At 52.1% G+C, this 26,586-nt stretch overlaps 1 protein-coding gene and 1 long non-coding RNA gene across 7 annotated transcripts; one reads left to right on the top strand and one right to left on the bottom strand.

The window, feature by feature from the left end:
* Nucleotides 1-1,238: 1,238 nt before the first annotated feature.
* PATZ1 (POZ/BTB and AT hook containing zinc finger 1) lies at nucleotides 1,239-19,939 on the top strand. 6 transcript variants are annotated; one of them, XM_077874380.1, is made up of 5 exons: nucleotides 1,246-2,778; nucleotides 4,164-4,227; nucleotides 10,437-10,608; nucleotides 16,826-16,963; nucleotides 18,441-19,939. In XM_077874380.1, the coding sequence occupies exons 1-5, from the start codon at nucleotides 1,508-1,510 to the stop codon at nucleotides 18,854-18,856; spliced, it is 2,061 nt and encodes a 686-aa protein (XP_077730506.1). In that variant the 5' UTR covers nucleotides 1,246-1,507; the 3' UTR covers nucleotides 18,857-19,939. The 6 variants fall into 6 exon arrangements, with proteins under 6 accessions (XP_077730511.1, XP_077730506.1, XP_077730505.1 ...); XM_077874379.1 differs by having other exon boundaries at nucleotides 1,248-2,778; nucleotides 18,438-19,939; XM_077874384.1 differs by having other exon boundaries at nucleotides 1,248-2,778; nucleotides 16,891-16,963; nucleotides 18,438-18,702.
* On the bottom strand, nucleotides 8,877-26,578 carry LOC144299073 (uncharacterized). Its single transcript, XR_013365876.1, has 2 exons — nucleotides 15,927-26,578; nucleotides 8,877-14,422 (listed from the first exon to the last, which is right to left on the bottom strand). It is a non-coding gene; the product is annotated as an uncharacterized LOC144299073 (long non-coding RNA).
* Between the last annotated feature and the right edge of the window lie 8 nt (nucleotides 26,579-26,586).

Raw genomic sequence — 26,586 nt, 5'->3', positions numbered from 1 at the left:
CCTCCTCTCCGCAGCTCTCCCGGGCACGCAGCCCCCTCGGTTCGGCCCGTGAGAGGGGTGCAGCAGCAGCAGCTCCGGAGGCTCGGCCTGCCCCCGGCCAGGACCCCGGGCCCTCGCTGGCGCTGCGAGCGGGAAGGCGGTCGCAGGCGACTTCTGGGGATTTGGCGCATCAAAGTGGGGCTCCGAAGGGTAACCGACGCCCGCTCGACTTACGGGTGCACACCACAGGCTGGGGGGCCCGGGTCTGCACCCCTCGGCCCCTCACCCCTCCCTCCCGTCCGCTCGCCGCCACTCTCGGCGGGGAGGGAGGGACAGCGGGAGCTGGTTTGCTGGCTAGGCGCTTCGTTTGCATTGGTCCGGGGGGGCTGAGACTGCAGCCCCCGGCCCCGAGGGCGGGGTGGGGAGGCGGGGGCCGGACGGGGGCTCAGTCTGCGCCAGCATTGGCGGAGCTGGGGAATGGGGAGGGGGGGGCAGGAAGCGGGGGGAGCGGAGCTGCGGGGGGGGTGTATAAATAGGGAAGGGGGGACGTGCATCCTCGGCTGGGTGAGGGGGGGGCGCTCGGCACAAAGAAAGTGGAAAGTTTGCAGCGCGGGGCGGCCCGGACCAGGGATCCGGGTGCGCACGTGCAGGGCCGGGGGCGCCGGGGGCCCCCCACGCCGAGCTCGCCGTTTCTTTTTTTTTTCCTTGCAAGCGAGAGGGGGGGGTGTTGTTGGTATCGCCCCCTCCTTCTCCTCCCCCCAGGGGTGAAAGTGCAAGAGGAAGTGCAGCCGCTGCCATCTTTCCTCCGCTCCGAACACACGGAGGCCGGGGCCGCAGCGCCGCCGCTCCGCCGCCGCCTTCGCCCGGCCCCGGGAAGGGCCCACCCAGCCGCCGCCACTGCCCGCTCGCTCCAGCGTTCGCCGTCGCCACCGCCCGCCAGGCTCCGGGACCAGGCCCGCGCTGCCGCCCCCGTGCGCGCCCCGCCGCCGCCGCCTTCGCCTTTTGTTTCCTCCGCTCCGGCGCCCCCGCCCCGGCTCGCGCTTTGCAGGGGACGCAGCGCGCGCCCCCAGCGGGCCCGGGAAAGCCGCGGCGCGCGCGCGCACGCCTGCGCGGCAGACCCCTCCGCCTCCTCCCCGCGCGCGCGCGCCCCTTTTGGCTGCGCGCCGGCGCCGCCTGGCGGGCGGGAGGGGAGGTGGCAGGCGCGATTGCGGGAGGGGCGCACCTCTTTGCTCGCGTACCCCCCGGAGGTAGACCTAGAAGGGGAGGCGGGCAGGCGGCGAGGGGAGAGGAGCGCTCGGTCCAGCAGGGGTGGGGGCAGCTATGTGGGAGGTGGTGCGCCCTGCGGTCTAGACAGTCCGATCCGGGCAGGGGGCGTGTGCGCTCGGCGCACCTGCGAGACTACAGAGCCCCGGGCCGGCACGTGTGGGGAGTGTAGATCCGTCCGCTGCGCCCGGCTTCTCGCTGCCTAGGGGAAGGGAGGGGGGCGGGCGAGCGCCGCGGCCCGGTTTGTGGGGAGGGGGCGGCGGCCATGGAGCGGGTGAACGACGCTTCCTGCGGCCCATCGGGCTGCTACACCTACCAGGTGAGCAGGCACAGCACCGAGATGCTGCACAACCTGAACCAGCAGCGCAAAAACGGCGGGCGCTTCTGCGACGTGCTCCTGCGGGTGGGCGACGAGAGCTTCCCCGCGCACCGCGCCGTGCTGGCCGCCTGCAGCGAGTACTTTGAGTCGGTGTTCAGCGCCCAGTTGGGCGACGGCGGAGCTGCTGACGGGGGTCCCGCTGACGTGGGGGGCGCAGCGGCGGCCCCAGGCGGCGGGGCTGGGGGCAGCCGGGAGCTGGAGATGCACACCATAAGCTCCAAGGTGTTCGGGGACATCCTGGACTTCGCGTACACTTCCCGCATCGTGGTTCGCCTGGAGAGCTTCCCCGAGCTCATGACGGCTGCCAAGTTCCTACTGATGAGGTCGGTCATTGAGATCTGCCAGGAAGTCATCAAACAGTCTAATGTGCAGATCCTGGTGCCCCCTGCCCGGGCAGACATCATGCTCTTTCGTCCCCCTGGGACCTCGGACTTGGGCTTCCCTTTGGACATGACCAACGGGGCAGCCTTGGCAGCCAACAGCAATGGCATCGCAGGCAGCATGCAGCCCGAGGAGGAGGCAGCCCGGGCTGCTGGTGCAGCCATTGCGAGCCAAGCCTCCCTGCCTGTGTTACCCGGGGTGGACCGCTTGCCCATGGTGGCCGGACCCCTGTCCCCCCAACTGCTGACTTCCCCGTTCCCCAATGTGGCATCCAGTGCCCCTCCCCTGACTGGCAAGCGAGGCCGGGGCCGCCCACGGAAGGCCAACCTGCTGGACTCAATGTTCGGGTCCCCAGGGGGCCTGAGGGAGGCGGGCATCCTTCCATGTGGCCTGTGTGGGAAGGTGTTCACTGATGCCAACCGGCTCCGGCAGCATGAGGCCCAGCATGGTGTCACCAGCCTCCAGCTGGGCTATATCGACCTTCCTCCACCCAGGCTGGGTGAGAATGGGCTCCCCATCTCTGAGGACCCCGACGGCCCCCGAAAGAGGAGCCGGACCAGGAAGCAGGTGGCATGTGAGATCTGCGGCAAGATCTTCCGTGACGTGTACCATCTCAATCGGCACAAGCTTTCCCACTCGGGAGAGAAGCCCTATTCTTGCCCGGTGTGTGGGCTGCGGTTCAAGAGAAAAGATCGCATGTCCTACCATGTGCGGTCCCACGATGGGTCGGTGGGCAAGCCCTACATCTGCCAGAGCTGTGGGAAAGGCTTCTCCAGGTGAGGAATAGTGCCCCCTACCCCGTGACCTGTTCTCTTCCTGGCTCATGGGACAGTTTCTTGCTGAGATTTGGGAGGAGTGGGATTTGTGGGGGTCACTCGATCCTCTAGGGCCACATCAGGTTTGGGGAGAGTATTTTGGCCCCAGTTGTGTGGCCAAGAGCTGCTTTCTCTTCCTGCAGGGAAGTTCTCTGGCACTAGGCGTGCCCTACTGTCTGTCTTCCTTTGGGCCTTTTGGGAAGGGGCTGGATTCCTCAGGCCACAGCCACCGGGCCTCACCATTCTTCTCCCTGGGCTCCCTTTGTGTTTCTGGCACCAGGCGTGGGGCCCCCTCTGGGGACTGGAGGCTTTTCCTCCAGCGACTTTCCCTGCTTGAATGGCTGCCCAGGGAGGGAGTGAAACAAGTGCATCTGGGACTCCTTATACTCCATGCTACTAAATCCCCCCCTCCCCAGGCACCAGCCGTCCTGGGTAGGCAGACTCAAGCTTCGGCCTTCACACCCTCCTGGGATCATGGAGCACAGAGTTCTGCACCGAGTCTCTTAGCACCAAAATCTTTGACCTATTGTGACCTGGTGATTCTAGAGCCTAACTGAACCCAGTGATGCCCTTTATGCTTTCAGGACAGAGAGGGTGCGTTTTTAGAGTCACTTTTTAGCGAGCCTGATAGGGAACTGAAGACTTGTCTGGGAGCAGAGGGTTATTTTGCTTTTCCTTGTAAGATAATATTCAGAATAAAAGGCTGGTTTTAACTTGCCTGGATACCGAGAAGCGTGTGTGTCTGTGAACCTACGGATGGAGAACTCCCTTGGAGGGGCCCCAGCCAGGAACCAGTCTTACCGGTCAGGCAGCCCCTGCCCACCTGCTCCACGGGCATCTGGTTTACCAGCCCAGCTGGGGACTTAAGGCTCTATCCCGTGGCCTCTGGGGACTGAATTCCATCCGGGTGGCATTCATTGGCTGCCCTGGTGGGAGAGGCTGGGGGAGGGGAACACTGAGTTTCTAAGGGGCTTTAGTCTGGACAATGAATCACACATACCCCCTTCCAGAAAGGCTGCAGTGCAGCCTTGTCTCATTCTAAAGCCACCTCCCCTGGTCCCAGAAATCATTTGAGCTTCTGGGGGTGGGGGTTGGGGCAAGGTCAGAGACAAACACTCCCCTTCCCCCTCTAGAGAAAAGCAGGGCAGAGAGGCCTGGGCCTGTGGAGCTGGGTGGTGACTTTGTCTTTGTTGGGATGGGATGGGGAAGAGGGAGTCCTCTCCATGGGGAGGTGGGGGGGGCGGTATGTGTGTGTGTGTAGGTAGGTAGGGGTCGGGGGTCTGGCCAGGTTTGTGGCCCCATTTATAAGGTCTTGTTTTAAAGTGTCTCGTGGTTCTCTTTTCCAGGCCTGATCACTTGAATGGACATATCAAGCAGGTGCACACTTCTGAGCGGCCTCACAAGTGTCAGGTAGGGGTCGGGGCCGGGACAAGATGGGCTGAAAGAGAATGCTGCTGTTCTCCCAGCCCAGCCACAAGCCAGCTGATGTGTGTGCTGGGCCGCTAACTGACCACCACTGCTGTGCACACCTCCCCCTCTGTCCCTCCAGCCTCCGTATGCTTTCCTCCTTTGTTCTTCCCCCCTGGCCCCCTCCCCCCCACCGCTGATGTCCCCTCCTTCCTGGTTGCTGGGTCCTGGTTCCCACCCTGTCTCTGTCTTCGCTCTTTTGCTTGGCTTTCCTCTCCTGGCATTTGCCAGCTCCTTGGACGGTGGGCCACGTTGCACAAGTGTCGTCCTGGGGTCACTGGCTCCCCATTGGGCCTGGCTTCTGGTTCCCAGCAGTTTGCAGGAGCCACTGCGGAGAAGGAAGGGTTTGTAAAGAGCTCCTGGTGGTCCAGCTAACAGCTCTTTCCCTTGTCAGCCAGGCAGGCTGACTTTCTGGGGTCCCCTGAGTTCAGGGCATGAGGGGTGGCAGTGGGAACGACAGCAAAGGAGGACAAGAGTGAATGGTCTCGTTCTTTGAGCACTGGCACCTGTTTAACCCATCTGAGCCATGTGTGCAAGCAGCCAGGGCTTCTGAGGACTGGAGAGGAAGGTGGTTTCCTCTCCTGGTGAGCTCTTTGTGTAGCAGGGAAGGCTGGGCAAAAGTCTCACCCTTGGTGTGTCTGTTTCAACAGTATCTGGGGGCCCTCTGGTACCCAGGAAATTGAATTTCCTCTCCTGGCCACTGAGCATTCCTGTGTGGAACACCTGTATCTTCTCCTTGGCTATCTTCCCTCCCCTGCCACGTTCCCGCCATCTGAGGGGGAGAGAGTCGGGGGGTGCTTGTTATAGCTTCTGGTAGAGTAACGTGTTTCTCTTATCCTGTTGGTGGCAAGGAGGGAGGGGTTCAGGGAGACCTGCAGGGAGGAACAGACGTGCTGTAGGTAGGGCAGCGAGCCCCCAGGGCTCAGGTGTGGAGCTGTTCACAGCCAGCCAGGCCAGGTGGCCTCCCCTGAGGACGTTGACCTAGGGTGGGCATGCTGGGATCTGTCTGTGCCTTGCTGCCTTCTCTCTGTCTCTGAGTCTCTCATCACAGAGCACATTGTGACTCTCCCAGGTAGTGTGCTGAGCAGCCTGGCAGAGTAGGAGGAGCCCAGAGGGCAGTGGGGGCGAGCCCGGTGGCCGAGGGGGGTAACCTGCACTCTCTGCCCTTTTTCCAGGTGTGGGTTGGGAGCAGCAGCGGCCTGCCGCCCCTGGAATCTCTTCCTAGCGACCTGCCATCATGGGACTTTGCCCAGCCTGCTTTGTGGAGGTCGTCCCATTCGGTTCCTGACACCGCCTTTTCCCTTTCTCTAAAAAAATCATTCCCAGCCCTCGAAAACCTGGGCCCAGCACACTCCAGCAGCGCTCTCTTCTGCCCAGCCCCGCCGGGATATCTGAGGCAGGGCTGGACTGCCTCAGAGGGCAGCCGGGCCTTTACCCAGTGGCCTGTAGGCTAGCCGGCGCCTCCCCAGAGAGGGTTTTCTGTGGAGGGGAACGGGAATGGCGGTTGCTCTGAGACCCCTGCTTTTGGGAGAGGCCAGCAAAATGGTTCCTGCCCACCATGCCCAGCTCCTTCCTGTGTGATTTGTAGTCTTTCCCAGCTCAGGGACCCCAGGGGTAGTAAGGAGCTCCTTTCTGGGTCCCCCCACAGGCTGTAGGTTTCTTTCTGGGTTCTCTTGCTTTTTTCTCCCCCTTTAACAGTTGGCACCCCTAGGTATCTGTCCTTGCCTGGGTGATTTTAGGGGTTGGTGCTTTCCCAAGAACTAAGTCATGGGCTTACGTGCTTCTCCCTCCCTTAGCATCACCTCCCGTAAGGTGTGGGCTTTGGCTATCCCCCCTCCCTCCTCTAAGGATGAGTCCCCCTCCAGAGGAGATTGGGTCAACCTGTGCCGCCCTTGTCCCTTCCCACTCAGACAGGTCCTGCTTTTATTTCTGGCTAGTGAGTTAGACTTTTGTGTTTTTGAGGTTTATTAGCAGGTCTGCTCAGGAACTAGACTAACCAGTAGCTTTATATTGGATCACCCCAGTATATTGTTTTGGGGGCTGATAAAGCAGGTGTAGACCCCACCTTAGATCCCAGTGATATGCCCTTTAGCCCCCCGCCCCCAGCCTCCACGGGGGTAACAGGAGTGATGATAAAAGTTTTCATTCTAACATTTGAGGCTTTGTGTGTTTTGTCTTTGATCTCTGTCATAACACTGACATCATTGTCCCTTGGTGTACGTAACGAGCCCACTCCTGCCCTGCTCCTCCAACACTTACAGACCTGCAGCCCCTACCTCCAGCCCCATTAGCCAGAACTCCCCTAAGGATGAGCCAGCAGGTGCAGACATGCTGGGCTGTCTGGGCTGGCTGGCCAGTGTGCCTTGGCTTGGTTAAACAACAGGGGCATGAGTTTTGCATGGTGTGTATTCTGAAAGCATCAGAGGTGAAGAGATAGCTCTCTGGGCGTAAGAGCTGGGCCCGAGCTATACCTCTCCACCCCTCCTAATACCACAGATGACAGAAGGGGCCAGTTACAGACACTGGTGCCCCAGCTTGAGTGAAAAGACCATCTGAGTGTCGGGGCATGAAGCCTCAGGCTTGGCAGTGACACACACATCTCCCCAGGGCTTGGCCTGAGTGCCCCTCACTGGCTCAGATGTCTCAGGCACTGCTAGCCTAATAACTACAGTGGGGCTGGGCCATCTCCCCCACATGGAGTTCAGCCTGAAGCCAAGAGACTAGAGCAACTCAAGACCTCTCCTGTTACTTGTAGTGGCCTCACTTCTCAGGGGCTAGTTGGGATGGTTTGGGCTGGGGTAGCTCATTAGAGAAGGGATGAATTGGGAACAAGGGAGCTGACACCCCCAAGAAGAAAGGGACCAGCGAGGCCAATGGCCTTGGGCCTCCATGTATTGCCTTTACTCTTCCAGGGCTATAAAAAAGACTGCTTAAGACCATACCCCATCCCCCCACAAAGGCCACCAAAGGTTGGCTGTGCACTAGTGGCCCTGATACCATTTGGGCACCATTCTTGAGTTGCTTAACCCTGGGGAGGAAAAGCTTTAGGAATTCTGGGATGGGGAGAAACTGTTAGGGGAGTGAAGGGAGCATGGCTGGGACTCAGTATTGAATGGGGAAGACCAGAGGAGACCCAAGCTCAGGGTGGCTGGGCTGGGACCTGGCAGATGTGCTCCTAACAACAACAGGCTGTCTGTGCACAGGGCCGAGGGGGAAGTGGTGGCCATTCCAAACATCAGTGGTGATCAGAGCATGCTATGCTGGCCCACTCTTTTCCCATCAGGGTCGCACTGTCTTCTCTCTGTCTCCAGGATGAGAAGCACCTTTCTCCCGAGTTGCCCCAGTATATAGATTTTAGATATCCCCTTCTTTGAGATCTCTCTTTTGGCCACTCTTCTGTATTGTGTGACCAAGCTCTTTATGTTCTGTGTTGTCTAAACTTCTGACAGGCCTAGACTCAGACTTACACTTTGACAATTCCCCACCAAAACTCGAGGGACTGTAGCCATGAAGGGTTACTTCTGGCACAGAGAAGCCAACTCCAGCTTGGCTTTGTAATATAGTGAAAGTTTTTGTTGTGTTTGTGGGGGATTTTTCCCCAGCAGCAGATTTACATTCCTAATTATGTTTGCTCAGGGTAAAGTTAGCTTTCATTCCTTCAGAGATAATCAATGGAAGAGGGGGTGGGGGAAGTCGGCTTGGTCTGAGATTTTAATTTTGCCTAGCTAATCCCTCAAATGGATAATCCACTTGTGGATAATTGAAGTTTGGCTGTCCATTATCTTTAGGTAGCACAGTATGACAGGCAGTGCTTTAAAGGACAGACCCCAAAGGAGGTTGGCAGGAGAAACAAGGCATCACTTTCACATCCTTCTAGTGGCGCCTCTCCCAGGGACCACAGAAATTGGAATTCTGAATGTGTGCTTTCACATTTTCTTCCACCTGGTCCATGTTTGGTTCCTTTGAGATCTTAGGCATTGACCACACTGCCTCTCATTGTTGGAGGGCTGGTCCTCAGGTCACTGGTTGGCAAAGCTGGCAAATTATCCCCAGATAATTGTCAGGTGTACCCCTCTCTCCCGAGGGTGTTTTTGGCACCCTTGCTCTGGTTTACAGGCAGGTGGGCTGGGTGGAAGATGGAATCCCCCACACACACTTTTGCCGGTGATTGGGTCCAGAAGTCTGACTGAGGAGGGGCCCACCTGTGCCCAAGACCCAAGTGCCTATGATGTTTCCTAAGTCACCTGTGTTCGAGTTTCTCTGCACAAATGCTGTCACCTCTCCCTTTCTGGGGAGTCCTGGCCACCCTGCACTGTGTTAGAAAGTATAAGTACCCTTCCCTCACCAGAAGCTATCCCTGCTGAGTCTGGAAATGGGCAGAGCACAGGCACAGGGGCTGCTGGTTCATATTCCAGTCATCTTGTATCCCCTCTGGGCCTCTGTCTGCCTGGCTATAAAGTGGGTAAGGGACAAATACCTCAGGGAAGCTGGGAGGGGAAGCAGGGTACTGGCCAGCAGCTGAGTCATGTACTTCAGGCAAATCATTCTCCAAACTCAGTTTCCTCATTTGTCAAATGAATAAACTCAATGTGTAAAACAGATAAAGGCAGTATTTCATTAGCATAAGGTGTTCTGTTCAGATATGCAGCTATTTCTTAAGAGACGATGACTGAGAGCCAGAGAGCCTGTCCTGATGCACACAGACATTGGGGACTGGAGTAGGAACAGCAGCATCTTTGGCCTCCACAGTATCGCATACACTGGTTTCTCACTTTGAGCACGTACAGTAAGGAGATAAACATTTGTACGTGGTAATGGCGTTCAGACATTTACCTCGAGGTCTCAGGATCTCAGGAAGTGCTTCTGTTAGACAGCAGGAGCAGCTCCATTCTAGTGACCTAATGGGGTGGTGGGTCTTCAGTGGGTTAACATTCGTTCTGAAGGTGAATGTTGCTTTCTCTTGGGAGTTCTAAAATAGTTAAACACACACACATACACACATAGAACAATGAATCAAACTTAACGTGAAACTCTGAAACATCTCCATGGAATCCAAATAGTTTTTAAACTCTCCAGACTGAACTCCCTCAAGGACTTCCCTGACATTCTGTGACCTCCAAGGCTGGAGTACCTGAGCAAACCTCCAGATGAGGAAGGACTGTTGTGGGGAGGTCAGGGACTGAGACTGAGTCAAGTAAGCCCTCAGGTATAGGAAATGCCTGAGGACCTGGGGCTGCCTCCCAGGGCTCTGGTGCTGACCCACAGCTCCTGAGTAATCTGCTCCTGGGATCTGGCTAGGATTTGGTGCTCATACCACAGCTTTCTATGGCCACACTCTTTGAGAGTGAGAACCAGCGTGCCTCAGAGGGCTTCTGTGTGGATGGATTGCATGGGATCAGTGTCTCTGAAAGGCTAACCATGGTGCCTGCCTGGCATAGAATGCATATTAGATCAATGTGGGGTGGTATCATTCTTGTTATTACCATCACTTCCCCAGCTTGACATCATAAATGCTTCTGAATCATGTGGCCTTCTTTCTCTCTGTTAATTCTCACGTTAGCAGAATTGCTAACGTGCTATCATTTTATGGGCTGCTTTCTCAATACAAACTCACAAGAATATTACAAGGAGTAATCTCTGTGCTTTGTCCTGCCTTCGCTTTCATTCCCCTGTGGCCAAGACTAACGTCACTTTTGAATAAAGTGGATAAATTGAATTCTTTTTATAAAGCAAGTAGGGAAAATCCAGGATGGAGAACAGGAAGACTGGTCTGTTCATATGCCAATTTACTTCTGTAAGTTCAGTTATAGTCCGTCCAACTAAAGTCAGTTCTTCATGTTTAAGAATGAGTGAATGCCTCATCTTTATTTTGTAAAGGAGTGTGAAACGTAGTGTACCATGTTCTGGGCATGTTGTAGTAACCACTTGGAACCAAGAATTCCAACTCAAGTGTCTCATGAGGGGGCATCATGGGAAATAAGAGCAACTTACTTGCCATTCCGGGGAGAAAGTGTGGGCAGCACGTAAAGCTCTCTTTATACAGGGATTCCATGTGTTGGTCCAAAACATTTTTTGTTTCCTGGTGTGCTTGGTGGGGAGTCGGGAGTGGAATGCCAGTTTTCACCTCATTCTGTTTTCCTTTCTGCCCTCAGACCTGCAATGCTTCTTTCGCCACTCGAGACCGGCTGCGCTCCCACCTGGCTTGTCATGAAGATAAGGTGCCCTGCCAGGTGTGTGGGAAGTACTTGCGGGCAGCGTACATGGCAGACCACCTGAAGAAGCACAGTGAGGGGCCCAGCAACTTCTGCAGCATCTGTAACCGAGGTAATCTCCTTGCTATTTCCTCACTTCCAGGGGATGGGCCTGAGCTTGCATGGGAGGCCAGGGGTGTCTTGATCACCTTGCCTCAGACTCCACTCCTTGCACGGCTGGCCCTCCCTTCCCACTGAACAATAAACACCTTCATTGCCCAGCTAGCTACACCTCTTCCTTTCCATACTTGGAATGCTTGGAATAGGAGTTCCCAAGAGATCAGCAAATGGGAACAGAAGGAGAGTACTGTTTCCAAACCTGGGCTCATAACATGTGCTGTGTGGATGGCAGGATGGATATATTCTGTAGACACCACGGAACTCCTGAGGTTGGCAGGAGAGGCATTAGGCACTGAAAAGTAGGAAAAAGGCGGTCCTGCTTGAGAGCTTTTGCTGGCTGATTCACTGGCATGTGAACTTCAACAACCAAGGAAGGAGGTTGAGTCTGGAGATGGACAAGGGGCAGAAAGTTTCTAACGAACGGTCAGAAAAGAGCCCAAACCCAGGTAGACTGTGGTCTTGATGAGACAGGAAGGTGGAAGGTGCTCTGAGCAGGACAGTGCGCTTGAGGCTGAGGTTGGCCTAGGTGGGGTCTGGCTCTGTGGCCTCAGTGCTGTCGTGATGAAGTTAGGCCTGCCCCTGAGCTTCTGCCAAGGCTTGTTGGTGGTTGGAGGGCTAAGGTTTGTGTTGTGCAAGCACAGTGTCAGTGGAGGAGGCCTGCGCCGTATCTGTGCTGAAGGAGGTCGGGGCAGCTGTCTGTGGTGGGTGTGAAGATGCTTCTGCACGGTGCGCTTGCTTTGGCCAGGTGGGGACGTTGCTGGGAAGTCCTTTCTTCTGAGACAGTGTTGTCCCAGTGCCTCTGGAAGTCTTGGGTATGGCTTAGTGGATTGAGGACTGAGGTGGTTAGGGGATCCAGTGTTTAGTCCACACCCCTCCTACCTGGCCCTACTCTGTTACCTTGAGCTCTCCCTTTCCCTTTCTAAGCCTCGGTTTCTTCGTCACTTAAGAGGGGTTAAGAACACCCCACCTTGCCCACCGCATAGGGTGGTTGTGATGATCCCAGGAGACAAGGTAGGTCAAAGTTCTCTGAACTCCCCGCAAGAAGCTACCCACTTGGGAAGTCCTGGCCTTACGCTTTGTAACCATGTTAGGAAAGACACAGCTGGCTGACACTCTGGTATGGACCAGGCACAACACCCTTGCAGTCCTTGGCTGGAGTCTCTGGGTGCCTGTGCTGCCTCCACATGCCCTGAGGTCACTGGTAGAGAAAGACTGCTGAGTAGCTGAGTGTTCTTCATGCCCTGGAGCTGGGTCCCTCTCTGGGATTGCACACCTGGAGTTTGCCATGAAGGCCACGGATATTGATGTTTGTACCACCAGGAAACCTGCTGTGATAGCAGGGGAGGCGGTAATAAAAACTGATTAAGCTTCCGTCCTATTTTCTGACATGTCAGTCGAACCCTTTCTGGCAGGAGCTTCCCCTGAATAGTGAGCAGTGGGGTTGTGTGTGCAGGGAGTTATCAGGCTGTGGCTGACCATCTTGACCGTGGCTGCCCCAGCTCTAAAAAAGATGGTTTCTTATCTGGTTTCATCCTAACCTGGCTTCCTGACAGCACCCCTCTCTCCCCTGGCTCCTCACAAATAACTAAACCTGCAATGTGCAGTCAGCAGGTGCTTGATAAAGTTTTCAAGCCTAAGTTCTCCATCTGAGAACTGAGGTCAGAGACCAGAGGCAGGAAACCAGTGAGAGTGGAGAAGGATGTTAATGATGAAACTCAGAGCTTAGCTCAGATTGCAGAGTGGGGCAAGAACTGGACGGGAGGCCCAGGGCCAGAGCCCCCGGGGGCCCAGCTCAGGAGGAAAGAAGAGCTGAGAGCAGCAGGGAACAGCAGGGAAAGTCGACCCAGTTAGGAGACAGCTGATGTGGCAAACCCAACAACTGTTGTATGTCGAGACTTGGGCAGCAGCCACTGGCCATGTGACCGGTCTGGGGGAACCAGAAGAGTCAAACCAGAGCCCACCTTTTCTCAGTAAAGCCAAGACTATATCTGGATTATAGGCTAAACACCTTTGAGTCCTAGAATCAGAATGGGAAATCCCATTCCTTCAAGAAGACAAAAGAGGGCTCTGGTCCAGCCCTCCCTAGGCATACAGAAGGAAAGAAAACAATTTTGATCTTTATCAGAAGAGAAGGATCAGGCTTCTACCTCAAGACTCATTTGTTGGGCAGAAATAGGAGGAGATGACTCCTGAGGAAAAAAAAAGAAAAAGAAAAAGGAGGAAGAGGAAGGTAGTTTGTCCAGGAAAAGGATAAGGATACCAAAGACATCAAGACCCTGGAGTCAGAAAGCAGAAAACTGAATCATCCTTCATCCTGCCCACCCCCAAGGCTTTGATACAGGAAGAGGTGCACAAATAAATGAATGTACACTTATCTTCAGAAGGGTTCAAGCAAAGGCTGATGTCAGCCAGATGGTCAGATGGTTGAGGTTGGATCAGGTGCCCTTTCAACCCCCTTCAATCCCAACAGTTCTCAAGCATTCGACTTAACTGCTTATAGATCTGCCAGTCTGCCATGCAAATGACTCTTGCCCATGAAGAATGAGAAGAACAGAGGCAGCCTGGCTGCTCTAGCCCCACATTTGAGACAGATGACTTTGTCTTTGTCTTAGAGACATACCAATACCAGGATGTGGGTCATACCATCTGTAGAAGAAGATAACTTGTAGTGGAAGGAGTTAACGATGGCTAGAAAGGCTTGTTTCCCTATTTGCAAATCAAGGAAATGAGTTGAGTTGAATGGTGGAAAGGAGAGAAGGACCTGGTAAATCACCATGATTTTCCTCCTTCCTTTGTAAATTTCTGTAGCAGGGTCTTTGTATATGCACACATACTTGTATGAGAAAGAGGGATGGATAGCTTATTGGAAATCTGCCTTTGACAGAATGACAATTCAACATTTGAACTCCAACATCATTGGTTAAAGGTAGAAGCCTTCTCTCTGGTCAGAGGTGAGCATACAAGTTGTCACCAGTGCCAGTCATGAACACAGACAGCCTGCCATTCCCCTGGACTGAGCTAATACAAACCTACTTAGTGTCTCCCTCCAGCACAGCTCTGTTGGGCAAGACCCAATCAGAGTTGGACAAGAAGAAAGCAGTCCCTGACCCCTGTGTGGACGTAAAACTTGCAAAAGGAGATTTGCTTCTGGAGTGCAAATTCCAGCATACTAAGCAAGAAAATGCAGTGGAGGATCCGTACTTATAAATTTGGTTATAAATTCTTCATCTCTGGAGTGCAAGGGAGGGTGGTTTGTTGGTTGTAGTGAAGTCACAAGTGTGCTCACTGCCTTCATCCTTCTGGTGCCTGGATCAAGCTGCATCTTTGGTTCTTGGTTAATCAGGGGTGAATGCGTAGGTGAGTTCAGAATTCCGGCTACATATTTCTGGCTTCAAAGATGTGTTCTTCTCAGAAACTCGACTTCTGTTTTATCCCAACACTTGGCTGCTGAGTTGCTCTGTGTTTAAGTTCTGGGCTTTAAGTGGCAGCTGTGGATCTACTCCTACCACCCTGCCATGTGGTTTTGCTATAGATAGTACAGTCTGCAGCTGGGGTAAAGTCAAGAGGACCTAGCCATGTGTTTTTCAGGAAAACACAGCAGATTTTCATTGAGCGTCTGCTGTATTCCCCTAGTATAGCTCTTTCCACAAGGAGTAAATATGATTCTTGGTGCTCCTTTCCTCCTTTCCCATCCCTTTTCATCTCAGTGGACCTGCTCTGGTACACCGTGGAGAGGGCTTCACACCACTGTAGAGGCTCTACAGGGACTATAAAACAAACGAAAATCCCTTTTTTTTAAAAAAAGTATTTATTCATAAGAGACAGAGAGAGAGAGAGAGAGAGGCAGAGACACAGAGGGAGAAGTAGGCTTCCTGCAAGGAGCCCGATGTGGGACTCAATCCCAGATCCTGGGATCACGCCCTGAGCTGAAGGCAGATGCTTAACCACCAAGCCACCCAGGTGTCCCAGAAAATCCCCTTTAAAGTGGAGTTCTGGTGTCATTCGAAAGTCCTGATATCTTATGCTGGTTGCCAGGGGCCACAGCACCAATCCCAGGGGCAGGGCTAAGGTCCTCTTTCCTGTTAGTCTTATATCCTCATTCCCGACAACAGCCCTCCCTCTTAGGAATGTTTATATGGGACCCTTTTTTTTTTTTCTTAAGATTTTTATTTACTCATGAGAGACACAGAGAGGCAGAGACACAGGAAGAGAGAGAAGCAGTCTCCATGCAGGGAGCCCGATGTGGGACTCGATCCTGGGTCCCCGGCATCACGCTCTGGGCCAAAGGCAGGTGCCAAACCGCTGAGCCACCCAGGCACCCCTATATGGGACCCTCTTAAGCCAGTCTGTCCCCTGTGATTGACCCCAGACAGTCTACTGAGTCACAGCACAGGACAGGTCACTCTACTAGGCAGAGTAGGACACCAGTAACTGGACCAGCCGGTCTGTAAAGTAGCTGTATTAGGAAAGAAAGGACAATTCACTTAGTCCTTCTTTCCTCCAAAACTATCAACTGCTATCATCAGAGGAGTATTTGTTAAATAAGCTTTCCACAGTTTAGCTCCTGTCTGCTAGTGGCTTCCATTCTAACCCACCAATATGGCAGAGAAACACAGAAGTGTAAACGGTGATAATGAACGTACTGCTGAAATCTAAGGGATTTCCCCAGGGCCAGGGCCCATTGAAGAGTTTGCTCAGTGCTTAAGGACCACATAGTGGCACATGTCCTGGGGTTGGACTCCATGCTCTGCCATATATATAGTAGCTGCACATGTGCCTGCAAGTTACTTAACCTTACCAACCCTCTTATTTCTTCATCTATGAAACAAGTATACTAATAATTCCCAGCTCATAGGGTGGCTGGGGGAATTCTACAGAATAATGCACATGGTGTGCTGGGCGCTGGCATACCATTATCTCTTGCTGAAAGTGAACCTTTATTACTGTTCCAGCAGTATTTGAAAGGCCATGCCAAATCATATTTTTTAAAACAAGTCTTGTGCAGACATTACACAGTACTCTGCAGCCTCTGACCTATTAAAAGTGGATCCCACTGTTATCCTAGAACTGTAATTTTAGAGGGGGAATAAAAAGCACTTGAGAATGTGTCAACCACATCTGGAGTAGATTAAAGGGCACTAGCACTCCAAGTGGACCTTATGCTAAAACGCTTTAGTTCCTGCTGAAGGCATGTTTTGATCCTTGACCATGGTGCAGTTGGAGGACACAACTTCCTGCAAAACCCAAGTCAGTATCCTTTGACTGGCCTACCTGGTTTCATGTCTTCAGACTTGGCAGCTGGTGTGGAAATGGGCCCAAGATCTGTTCTTCCCAGCCTGAGATACTGCATGGGTCAAACTGACCGGAGCTTCTGGGTTGGGCTGCTGCAGTTTCAAGATGGCTGGATTGCCCCTCCTCCAAAATAAAGACAAGGATGATCTCTGTTTCTTCCTTAAGTGAAACTGATGGATGCTCCAAAACCAAACCAAAAAGATGACTGTGAATAAGAGCTGACTGAGCCCCTTTTACATGATGTGCTATTTCTGTTGTTCCTCAGAAGGTCTGAAGAGTTATTAAATCCAGTTATTCTAAAAGTGAGAAAATTAGCAAAATAGAACATGTCCTGCTAGGTAGAAGAAGGGAGACTCCTGGAGCCATTCCTTTGGGATTTCATCTTGCCTCCATCTGGTTTGTTGTGCATTTACCTTTACAAGTGTTAAGCAGGCATTCTGTTGGTTGGAGTCTTGTGGCTGCCCCTGAGCCTCATGACTTTTCTGACTACATTTCTAGCTGCGGTCTCTGCAGTTGACCTGGGGCTGTGGGACATCTCCAACCTCTCACTACTGAGGCATCAAGCAAGCCTAGAGGCATTTGGCCTCTAGCACTGGCAGGAGCAGGATCTCAGGTCATCCCTCCAGGCAGCTGGCCTGGGTCCTCCACCACAGCCTTGCAGAGTGGGCTCTGCAGAGAAGCCAATTCGAGGACAGTGCCACCTATCCTGAGCCAGGTGGCTCCTGTGGTTGCAGCCGTTTTTGAGCCAACAAGGGGGCCCCTTCTAGGTGCAGCTGACCTGGGAATGCTAGCCAGAGCGGCCAGAGGAGAGGCGTGGGGGAAGCAGAGAGGTATCTCTGTGCTGGCCGCGGGATCTCATCTCCTTTTGTCTTGTTTAGGTTTCTCCTCTGCCTCCTACTTAAAGGTCCATGTTAAAACCCACCACGGTGTTCCCCTTCCCCAGGTCTCCAGGCACCAGGAGCCCATCCCGAATGGGGGAGCAGCGTTCCACTGCGCCAGGACCTATGGCAACAAAGGCAAGCGACCCCTTGCTCTGCACTTTGCTTCTCTGCGCAGACTGTGTTGTGGGGGCGCTGGGCCGGGCGTGGGGAGGCGGGAAGGCTGCCGGCTTGCTGGCCGCCTCAAGGAGGCTTTGAGATCTGAGTGGCAGTGGCCTCCAGGACGAAAGTCACAGTGGGTATCTCACTCCAGGGCAGTGAGTGAGGCTTTAGGGCACTGCCAAGATCCAGCCCCCGCCTCCTCTTCCCTAGCCCTCCTCCCTTGCTCCTGGCCAGCCCTCACTGTCTGGAGCCCTGCAGGGATGCCCCGGGCCCAAGGCTGGAAGAGGAGCCCTGCATGATGAGTCACTCTGGGCCTGTCCATTGCCTGTGGCCCTTTAAGGATTGTGTGGAGCTGCGCTGAATGCTTTATTTTCCTTCGACCCTGTGGACAAGGGGGAGCCGAGGGCTGGCTTCCCCCTCTATAGGGGTGACTGGTTGCTGTGAGCGGCCCTTTCTGGAGGGCCTCTGGCTGCGTTTGTGAGATGCATGGCAATAAATGAGCTACGTGACTGCCTCTGACTTGGAGTTGGTCTGCGGAGAGTTCCCTAGGCCCCACCTTCACTTGTTGATTCAGGTTGTTCTGTGGTATTTGAAGTTGTTGCCTTGGGGATGATGCCAGGGGCTTGGCAGATGGCAGAAATGGCAGAGATGGCATGCTCCACGCTCCCATCACAGAGCTCCCTTCCCGGCATGGCTCTCTGAATCCAGGCAGGAAGCTGCTGATTGGTGGAGGACTGCAGTGTGGGCAGGGCAAGGCAGAGCGATTAGGATTGTCTCGAGGCCCAGCTTGTCCTGAGCCCTGTGTGGGGACAGTTAGCTGACTAAGTTGTTCAAAGTTGCTTTTTAATCTCTATGCTTTGGCCGCTCGGCCCTGGATGGGTTTCGGCAGAAAGAAGGCGGTTAGGACAGGGCTTGTGTTCTTGCAGCATTGGGAAAAGGATTGGTTTCTGTTTCAGCCGTCAGTGGGCTCCGCGGGTTGAGGACCTCTCGGCTCTGGTTCTGCCTTGCTAGAGTGCAGCTAGTCTGGTGTGGAGGTGAGGCCATTGATGTACCTGCTCAGCATCCTCAGAACAGCCGTCTTACCCCCAGGGGCAGCCAACAAAGTGCCTAGGAGCTGGGGGTCCTTGAGTTGTTCTGGATGGAAGCAGCGGAGGCCCCCTCTCCATACCCTCTTCTTGAAGCAGGCTGAGATGGTGGTGAGCGATACACGTGCACCTGCATGAAGAGTCCGCGGCGAGGGAGGCTGGCAGCCCCAGGGCCCTGCTGTCTCACCCCGTAGGCACACCAGGCTCCCAGACTGAGCAGCTGAACCTCCGTAGGTTCTGCCAGGGTGGTGGCTGGCCATCCGCTGCCCTCCACAGGCCTGTGAGCTGGCCCTTCCCGACCCCTCCAGGAGGAGGCATCTCCAAAGCCTGGCCTCATCTTTCCTATGTGTTTTGTTTTTTCCTAGAAGGCCAGAAATGCTCACATCAGGATCCGATTGAGAGCTCCGACTCCTATGGTGACCTCTCGGACGCCAGTGACCTGAAGACACCCGAGAAGCAGAGCACCAATGGCTCCTTCTCCTGTGACATGGCAGTCCCCAAAAACAAAATGGAGTCTGACGGGGAGAAGAAGTACCCTTGCCCTGAATGCGGGAGCTTCTTCCGCTCTAAGTCCTACTTGAACAAACACATCCAGAAGGTGCATGTCCGGGCCCTTGGGGGCCCTCTGGGGGACCTGGGTCCTGCCCTCGGCTCACCTTTCTCTCCCCAGCAGAACATGTCTCTTCTCGAGTCGTTTGGGTTTCAGATTGTCCAGTCGGCGTTTGCATCATCTTTAGTAGATCCTGAGGTTGACCAGCAGCCCATGGGGCCTGAGGGGAAGTGAGGCAGATGCTGTGTCCCCACGGAAATGGCCACTGGGGACTGCTGAGAAATGCTGTGAATGCGGAGGGAAGTTATGTCTTTGGGTTCTGTAGCTGAGAGATTTTTATTCGTTTTTAACTCCCCGTTCTCCCCACCTGTCACCCCACCCACTCCCTTTCCACCACCCATCCCCTCAGTGGTCTTTAGAAATAGATTCTCATCTGATACCCTGCAGGAATATCTGCAAGACCTGGTATGGGATAAGGGCAGAAAACACTACATAGGCCTCCAAGGCAACACCAGTCTCGGTTTCTCTAATGGGCGGAAGCTGGAGTTCCTGGTGCTCAATTCTTAGTGACCCCAATCCCAAACCCACACCTGACGGCATTCTGGGACTTCAGTGATTTGGGTCCCTTCCCCCTTCTCATATCCCTCAAGAGAAACCACATTAGGGTCGCCACCCACTTACACAATGCTGATGCCCAACTGTTTTTGAAGGAAGCTGGAAGCCTACAGCATCCCATGGACCATGGGGTGAGTGTCCTCCGAGAGCCCCTGAGCTTGACCCTTGACCTGGAGGGCCCCAGACCTTTCTGAGCCCTACCTGGAGGTAGTATTTTGCTACTAGGACAAGCTCAGCTATTGAGGACACACCACCCCAAATTCCAGTTCGTACGTGATTTTAACCATTCAACTTGCTGTTGGGTTTTAATTCTCTAATTATTATTATTATTGTTATTATTTTTTAGGACCAGTTGTAGTGAATTGCTACTGAAAGCTATCCCAGGTGATACAGAGCTCTTTGTAAACCGCAGTCACACGTTAGGGTTAGTATTAAACTTTGTTTAGATGTATCATAATTAACTTGGCTAGTTGATTGTTTGAGGTCTATGGAAGAAATAGTTTTATGCAAAATTTTAAAAATGCCAGTCTGGTCAGGGAGGTATAGGGGGTTTCAGTGTTGTTGGTAGCCAGGAAGGAAGGAGAGCTGGCAGGTGGGGACCTTGTGTACCTCGGCTGTGTCACATGTGAGCAGGCCCAGGTTGACCTGGTGATGTGAATTGATCTGATCAGACTGTATTAAAAACGTTAGTACATTACTGTATCTGCTCCCCTGAGTCCAGTTTTTCAGCCTTGGGTGGGGGGCCCTTTGGGACCCAGAGGGTGGGCATCTGGGGTGGGGGTGGGATCCCAGGAGACCTCTCTTCCTCCTCATTGTACCCACTGCACTGGGACTGATAGGTGCACGTTCCCACTGAGGATTCAGCTGCTGGCATTCACCCATTTGTTCAACAAATATTGACTCCTGTCTCTACTGCTGCGTGCCAGCCCCAGCCTCAGACACCCTTGGTGAGCAGGACATCCTCATGAAGCTTATTAGGAAAGAGACAGTTAACAAGTAAGCAGATTTAACCATGAGTTCAGGTAACAAAACATCCAGGGAGAAAAACTGGGCAAGGTGGTGATAGTGATGGAGGGTAGGTAGGGTAGTCCAGGATGGTGAAGGGCAAGGAGTGGGGCTCTGGGAGAGAAGACCTAGAGTTAGGACCCAGCATAGCAACCAGCTAAGACCCAAGGAGGCACATGGGTAGGGAGAAAATTCTCATGGCTGAGGGGCTCTAAGAAGCTCAGCAACGTGAACCCCCCAAACCCCATGTTACGTACAGGGTTAAGTAAAAGGTTGTTGCGTGCTTTGTCGTAAATGTATGAAGGAAAGGCGGGAAGAGGACAGCAAACAAGGGGCAAGAAATGAGCACAGTGAGGAATTTAATGGGAGCAAAAATTGCAGCGAGAGAGGGCTAGCCAACTTAAAGCAGCCCAGTCCTCTTGAGAAGCCTCTAGGAAGAGGCAGACCCCTAGACTAATAGAAATAGTATTTAACCTCCAAAGAAGTAGGAAAAAGTGATAAAAGAGAAAAATCAACATAGACCAGGAGAAATAAACAAAGCATGAAATGACTGAGACCCACATTAGTATCATTAATTACATTGTTCTGGTTTAAGGCAAAGACTCAGCTGGATTTTTTAAAACACCTCTAAGCCATCTACATGAAATCTTGGGTAAGTTGCTGGTTTCTGTGGAGTGTGTGGGATGGAGGCTCGGGCCATTTAGTATCAGTGTCAGAGGAAAGGGTGATGCTAAAATGCTGAGGCCTTGTGACCACCACAAGATCTGCCACCTGGTGGCACTCGTCAGGCGTTAAAGCAGAGAACCAGGCCTTAAACTGAAGTCATTATCAGTCCTGTCCCCCTCACAGCCCCTCATCATGTCCATGGACAGGTAGGGACCACAGTTAGGAAGTAGTACCTGTGTGTGGCAGGAGGGGAACAACAAAGTAAGCAGGCTGCTTCTTCCAAAGCACTACTCACCTAAGGCCTGAGCAGCAAGAGGAGGCCCCCTGTCTGCCCCCTACCCACCAACTAATGTATTTCCTTTATCCACCTGTGCCCATCAGACCACAGGGAAGAAAGCTGCATAGAACATTGCCATAGTCAAGGTAACAAAACTTGGAAGAAGGGTAAAGAGCCTGAGCTTTGGCTGTCCAACTCCATCATCTGCTCACTGTCAACCCTGGGCAAATCTCTGAGCCTCAGTTTCCTCCTCAGTAAAACAGGCTTGAAGCTTAAAGGAGACCATTGTGAGCTAACAGTTTCTGTGCCTAATTCTCAGCACAACCTGTGAAGTTGGTCCCATTACCAACTTCTGCAGATGAAACAGACTCAGAGATATAGGGACACCCCACCCCTATAGGTGCCTCCAGGTCACCTAGTGTCAGAACCAGGATACAAACTCAGACTCTAGAACCTTTATTCCCAAGCTCCAGTGAGAGTCCTTTACATACATGTAAATCCCTACTACCATGCTTGGCATAGTGCAGGCCCTTACCTTGCCATGTCCCTAGGTCAAGGATTTGCACAGTGGAGTAGAAAAAAGCCATGGAGGAAGTCAGGGTCAGTGGCAGAAGGAGTGCCCCTTTGTGGGTAAGTACTCTTCATGCTTGGGTGACTCCTGGGTTGCCTTGCACCCCACTCCAAGTCATTTGCTCCAGGCAGAGCTGTCACACCAGGAACCTATCCAGCCACTACCTGATGACCTAGGCATAGACTGGGCACAGGTTTCACTTCCCTACAGCAATGAGCACCCACCTCTGCCCCAAGCAGAGATGAGGGAAGCCCCATGGCACCAAGGATACCCTGCCATAGGGGGCTATGGAGAAATGGGACCACTGATAGGTAAAAGTGGGTGGGACTTGGGGACCTGGCAGGTCTGGGGCTGTAGCCAGTCTCAGGATATACTTTGTGAGATACTTTTTACAATTCTGGCAATTCTCCAAGCCTTGGCATCCTTACCTATAAAGTGGGGATGACAGGACTGACTTAGAAGGATTCTGGTGAGGATTAATAACATACCAAGTACTGGGCAAAAAGCTCCCCATGAGTGAGAATGAATGTCTGCCCCTTCCCTGGCTCCTTCTGTTCCTGCTCTCTTCTGCGTTTGTCCCTCTAGATCCTTGGGGGACCCCCCAAACCTACTGCACAGCAACTTGCCTCCTCTGTATTTCCTTGGCTCCCATCTCACATTTCCTACTTAGTATGCCCCAAGCACAAGGCCCCACTTGTGCTTTCCTTTTCCATGTATCAGGCCTTTATTTATGCCAACCTTCAAATCACATCCAGTTTTGGACAATAATAACCTTAATAATAATGACATATATTGTATTTACTAACACAAGTGCCATTTGCCCTCTAAACAGTCCACCTAGGGATCCCTGGGTGGCTCAGCGGTTTAGCATCTGCCTTTGGCCAGGGCATGATCCTGGAGTCCTGGGATCAAGACCCACATCGGGCTCCCTGCATGGAGCCTGCTTCTCCCTCTGCCTGTGTCTCTGCCTCTCTCTCTCTGTGTCTTTCATGAATAAATAAAAATCTTAAAAAAAATAAAAATAAACAGTTCACATAGACTAAATTCAGTGTACCCTTACAACTGCCTAAGGAGGTAGGCACTATTTTTACAGTTAAGCAACTTGCCCCAAACACACAGCTTTAAGTGGCATGCTGAGGATCTGAACCTAGGCCCAGAGTGTTTCTTCATCGTTGCCCTCCACTTGGGAATGCCATGGCTTGACCCCAACCAGCTTGGGGGCTCCCACTCAGCCTCTTCCATTCTCCATGCACACCATTCAATCCCAGCGCCAGACCTTTACCCATGGAACACCTGCCACCTGGAAAGCTCTTTCTGTGCATCTCTGGGCATCTGAATCTTAGCCTTTTCTCAGCCTTTGTTGCCACTGCTCTTCTGGGTCATCACCACTGCCCTGGTTCACAGTGGTCTCCAGCTGGGTGCAAATCCCATCACTACCACTTTCCAACTGGGTAGCCCTTTGGCAGGTATGTCTCTTTTTCATTGTATGGAAAAGGAAAATAGTACCCATTCACAAGGTTGCTGTGAGGATTACAGGGACTGGTATCTATGAACATATTAAGAAACACCCCAAAAGCTCCCATTTAGTTTACCTGGAGTATCTCCTTCACCAGACTATACCCTCATAAGAATGAACATAGGCAAACTTTTTCTGTAAAGAGCCAAAGGGTAAACATTTTTAGCTTTGTGGGACATAAAGTCTCTGTCACAGCTACTCAACTCTGTCATTGTGTGAGAGCAGTCAGGCACAGACAATACATAAACGGATGTGCATGGCTGTGTTCCAATAAAAGTTCACTGATGGACACTGAAATTTGAATTTCATATAACTTTTACATTTTTCAAAATATTCTTTTGACTTTTCCCCCAACCATTTAAAAATGTAAAAACCATTTATAGCTCACAGGCTGTACAAAAACAGGTGGCAGGCTGGACTTGGCCCAAGACTAGAGTTTGCTGACCATGGCCCAAGGCTATTTCTCCAGGCCTTCACCTGATTTCAAATCTTGGATTTCACCCTGACTGGGGTCCCAGCCTATCATGGGCTAACAGTTCCTGTGAGTTAAGCTACTCTGACACCCAGAGCTTGTGATTTCTTGGTCTGCTGATCAATCCATCGATCCATGCAGAGTGTAATTCCACATCCCCCAACCAAGGTCATTCCAAGAACTCGAGCCCACGCACAGAAGGGCCTAATGTGCTCAGAACAAGAACTGCCAGCCCAGGTCACCTATCCAGTTTTCTGGTTCTTTTGTTTTCATTTAGGTCTCCTTTGGGGGTAGAAGTAGAGGAGGAAGGACAGGAGAAGAGGGTAGGCAGGGAGCTGGCAAAAGGAAGGAGTTGGAGGAAATGCTGAATGAATTCTGTTACTGCCTTCAGTTCTTCCTTGGGGCTTATTTATATGTGCTTTCTGGCTTTTCTGAAAGGTCTGGACTCTAAAGCACCAGGGATGAAGCACCAGGCTGCTAGCTTGAGCAGTGAATTCAGAATTTCACAGTTCTCTTGAGTGCCCCTTGCAGGAGGAAATGCCATAGTCATGTCCCCTCTTATATTTAAAGGACGGTAGTCAGCACTCTCCCTGAAGTTACCTAAAACCTGCCCTCTCTCACCAGCATCTTTAAAATCTGTCCTGGGCCTTGGAGAAAACAGGCTGCTGGGGTTTCTTCCAATTTACATAATCATGCCTGGCCACTGAATGCCTGGCAGCAGAGCCTCCGGAATTCTAGTCCTTACATACTCCTCCTCTCCCCACTCTTGTGACCACCTCTGCCCCTCCTCTGAATCTCTCCAAGAGTATAGGGTGCCTTTAGACCCTGTGAAGCAGTTCTCACTGAGGTGGAGAGGTGGAGGGCAGAGCACTAAATGTCTGGATTTGCATCTCTTGCTAAACTGCTGTGAAGGGAAATGCCAAATATTTATCTAAGAGAAGAAATCTATCCTAACAAAACACATTTCCTTTGATGACAGGGCAGCGTGGAGGTAGGTGCCTCTGAATAAAGCTTCTTTGTATCACTATGGATGGGTACAACAGGAAAATAACTTATTTTTGCTTCAGGGAAATTCTGCTGTCCTCTGTAAATCTGGTGCCCTACCCTGGGGCCAGTCCATACTAGGCATAGGTCAAAGCCTGTGGCAATCACTGCGTGATTATTCACATCTCCCTCCCTCCTTCAAGGGCATTCTCTTCTGATTTTCTCCTCTTCTGAGTCAAAATCTGTGCCTTGAGCCTGCTGAATGTTTTGGCACCCATGGTAAGGAGCACAAACTCCATGAGTGGCAGAGCTTGTGTTCAATTTTTTTTTTTTTGGATGATTATAAACTATTTGCTAATTCATGTAGTTTCCTCTGCCTATAATAAAGTCTTTATCTTTTGCCTGTCTGAGGAATTTTTATTCAAAAAGCTCAGCTCAGATAGCCCCTCATCTATACAGCTTTCTCTGTTTCCTCCAGAAGAGAGTTTTCATTTATTATATCACTACTATATGCCATGCTCTGTGCAAGAGGCCTTACATATGGCAACAGCTCTATGGTATAAGTTATTTTATTCTCATTGAGGGCCAGAGAGATCAAGTAATGCCAATGTCACATAGCTATGAAGTTGGCAGAGCCAACTGGAATCCTGAGCTGCTCAGACTGGAGCCCAGGGCTCCATTACTGTGTCTCCCTCTGTGGCATCTCCCTGTTCTGCACATATTTTTACTTTTGCATCATGTTTTTATGAATCTATCTCCCCATATGAGACCAGGTTCCTTTGCAAATGGGATTCATGCAAAGATAATTCATTTCTGTCATTTTTGTATTCTCAATACCTAGAATAGTGCTTGGCGCTGAGCAACCACTAATTCATTCAACAGATATTCTGAGTGGCTACTGTGTGCTAAGAAAAACTGAATTCCTGTTCTCAAGGAGCCTAAGCATACAGAGTAGTACAGGCCATGCATGGGACATACACATAAACAGATGTCTGGACTACAAGAGAGAATGTAACATGAGAAGTGAGGGGAAATAAATGTTCTGATGATTTGGAGAAGGATAAAGTGCCAGCCAGGCCTGAGAAGATACCACTAGAGTAGGACCCTGCAACACCCTTAGGACTTGATGATGTAGGATGGATGGGGGAGGAGCAAGGGGGTTCAGAGAAGGAAGGACATGGGCAGATACCAGCCTTGAAGTATCTGAAGTCCAGATACCAGTTGACAGACGATCAAAGTGACAAATCCCTTCACGCCAGTGAGGGAGAAGAGGACCATTTCAGACTGTGTAGGAGCTGCTGGGAAAAGTCAGCCAACCGTCAGATTGAGAAGAAGAACAGATTGAGAAGAAGAAGGTCAGGGCAGACTGTGCTCTAGTGTGGGGGCCAGTGTGGGTGACTGAACAAAGACAATTTCCTAGGGGAATTCTGCAAATATTCTTTCATTATAACAAGAACTACTGCTATTTATTGAGGACATAGTTCTGATTCTTGTGATCATGACACATGCACTTGTCTCCATTTCACAAGAAGAAAACCAAAGCTCATAAATCCAGCACAGAGAAAAAAAAAAAGGCCCGAGATTTAGAATCAGAAGATTTTAGTTCCAAGGCTCACCCTTACTTTTCTATGCCAATGGCAGAAATTTTCTGGAAAATTATGAGAATTTATCAAACGTCTAAAAATATTTATATCTTTTAAGCCAATAATTCTACTTTTTGGGAGATATCTAACAAAGTAACTCTCAACAGCTTAATGCATAAAGATGTATATAAATTGTGGAAGCAGCCTAAATGGTTGGTTAGTAAATAGTCATTTGAGGGATCCCTGGGTGGCGCAGCGGTTTAGCGCCTGCCTAA

Source organism: Canis aureus, chromosome 27, assembly GCF_053574225.1.
Source record: "Canis aureus isolate CA01 chromosome 27, VMU_Caureus_v.1.0, whole genome shotgun sequence".
Taxonomy (NCBI): Eukaryota; Metazoa; Chordata; class Mammalia; order Carnivora; family Canidae; genus Canis; species Canis aureus.
Note: the sequence above shows the minus strand (reverse complement) of the source record. Positions and strands in the feature narration are given on the sequence as shown.

Excerpts from the sequence above, each read along its gene's own strand:
- PATZ1 (XM_077874379.1), top strand. The coding sequence starts at position 1,508 with ATGGAGCGGGTGAACGACGCTTCCTGCGGCCCATCGGGCTGCTACACC. Across the intron at positions 10,609-16,825 it reads CTGCAGCATCTGTAACCGAG|GTTTCTCCTCTGCCTCCTAC; the intron begins GTAATCTCCTTG and ends TGTCTTGTTTAG. Across the intron at positions 16,964-18,437 it reads CAGGACCTATGGCAACAAAG|AAGGCCAGAAATGCTCACAT; the intron begins GCAAGCGACCCC and ends GTTTTTTCCTAG.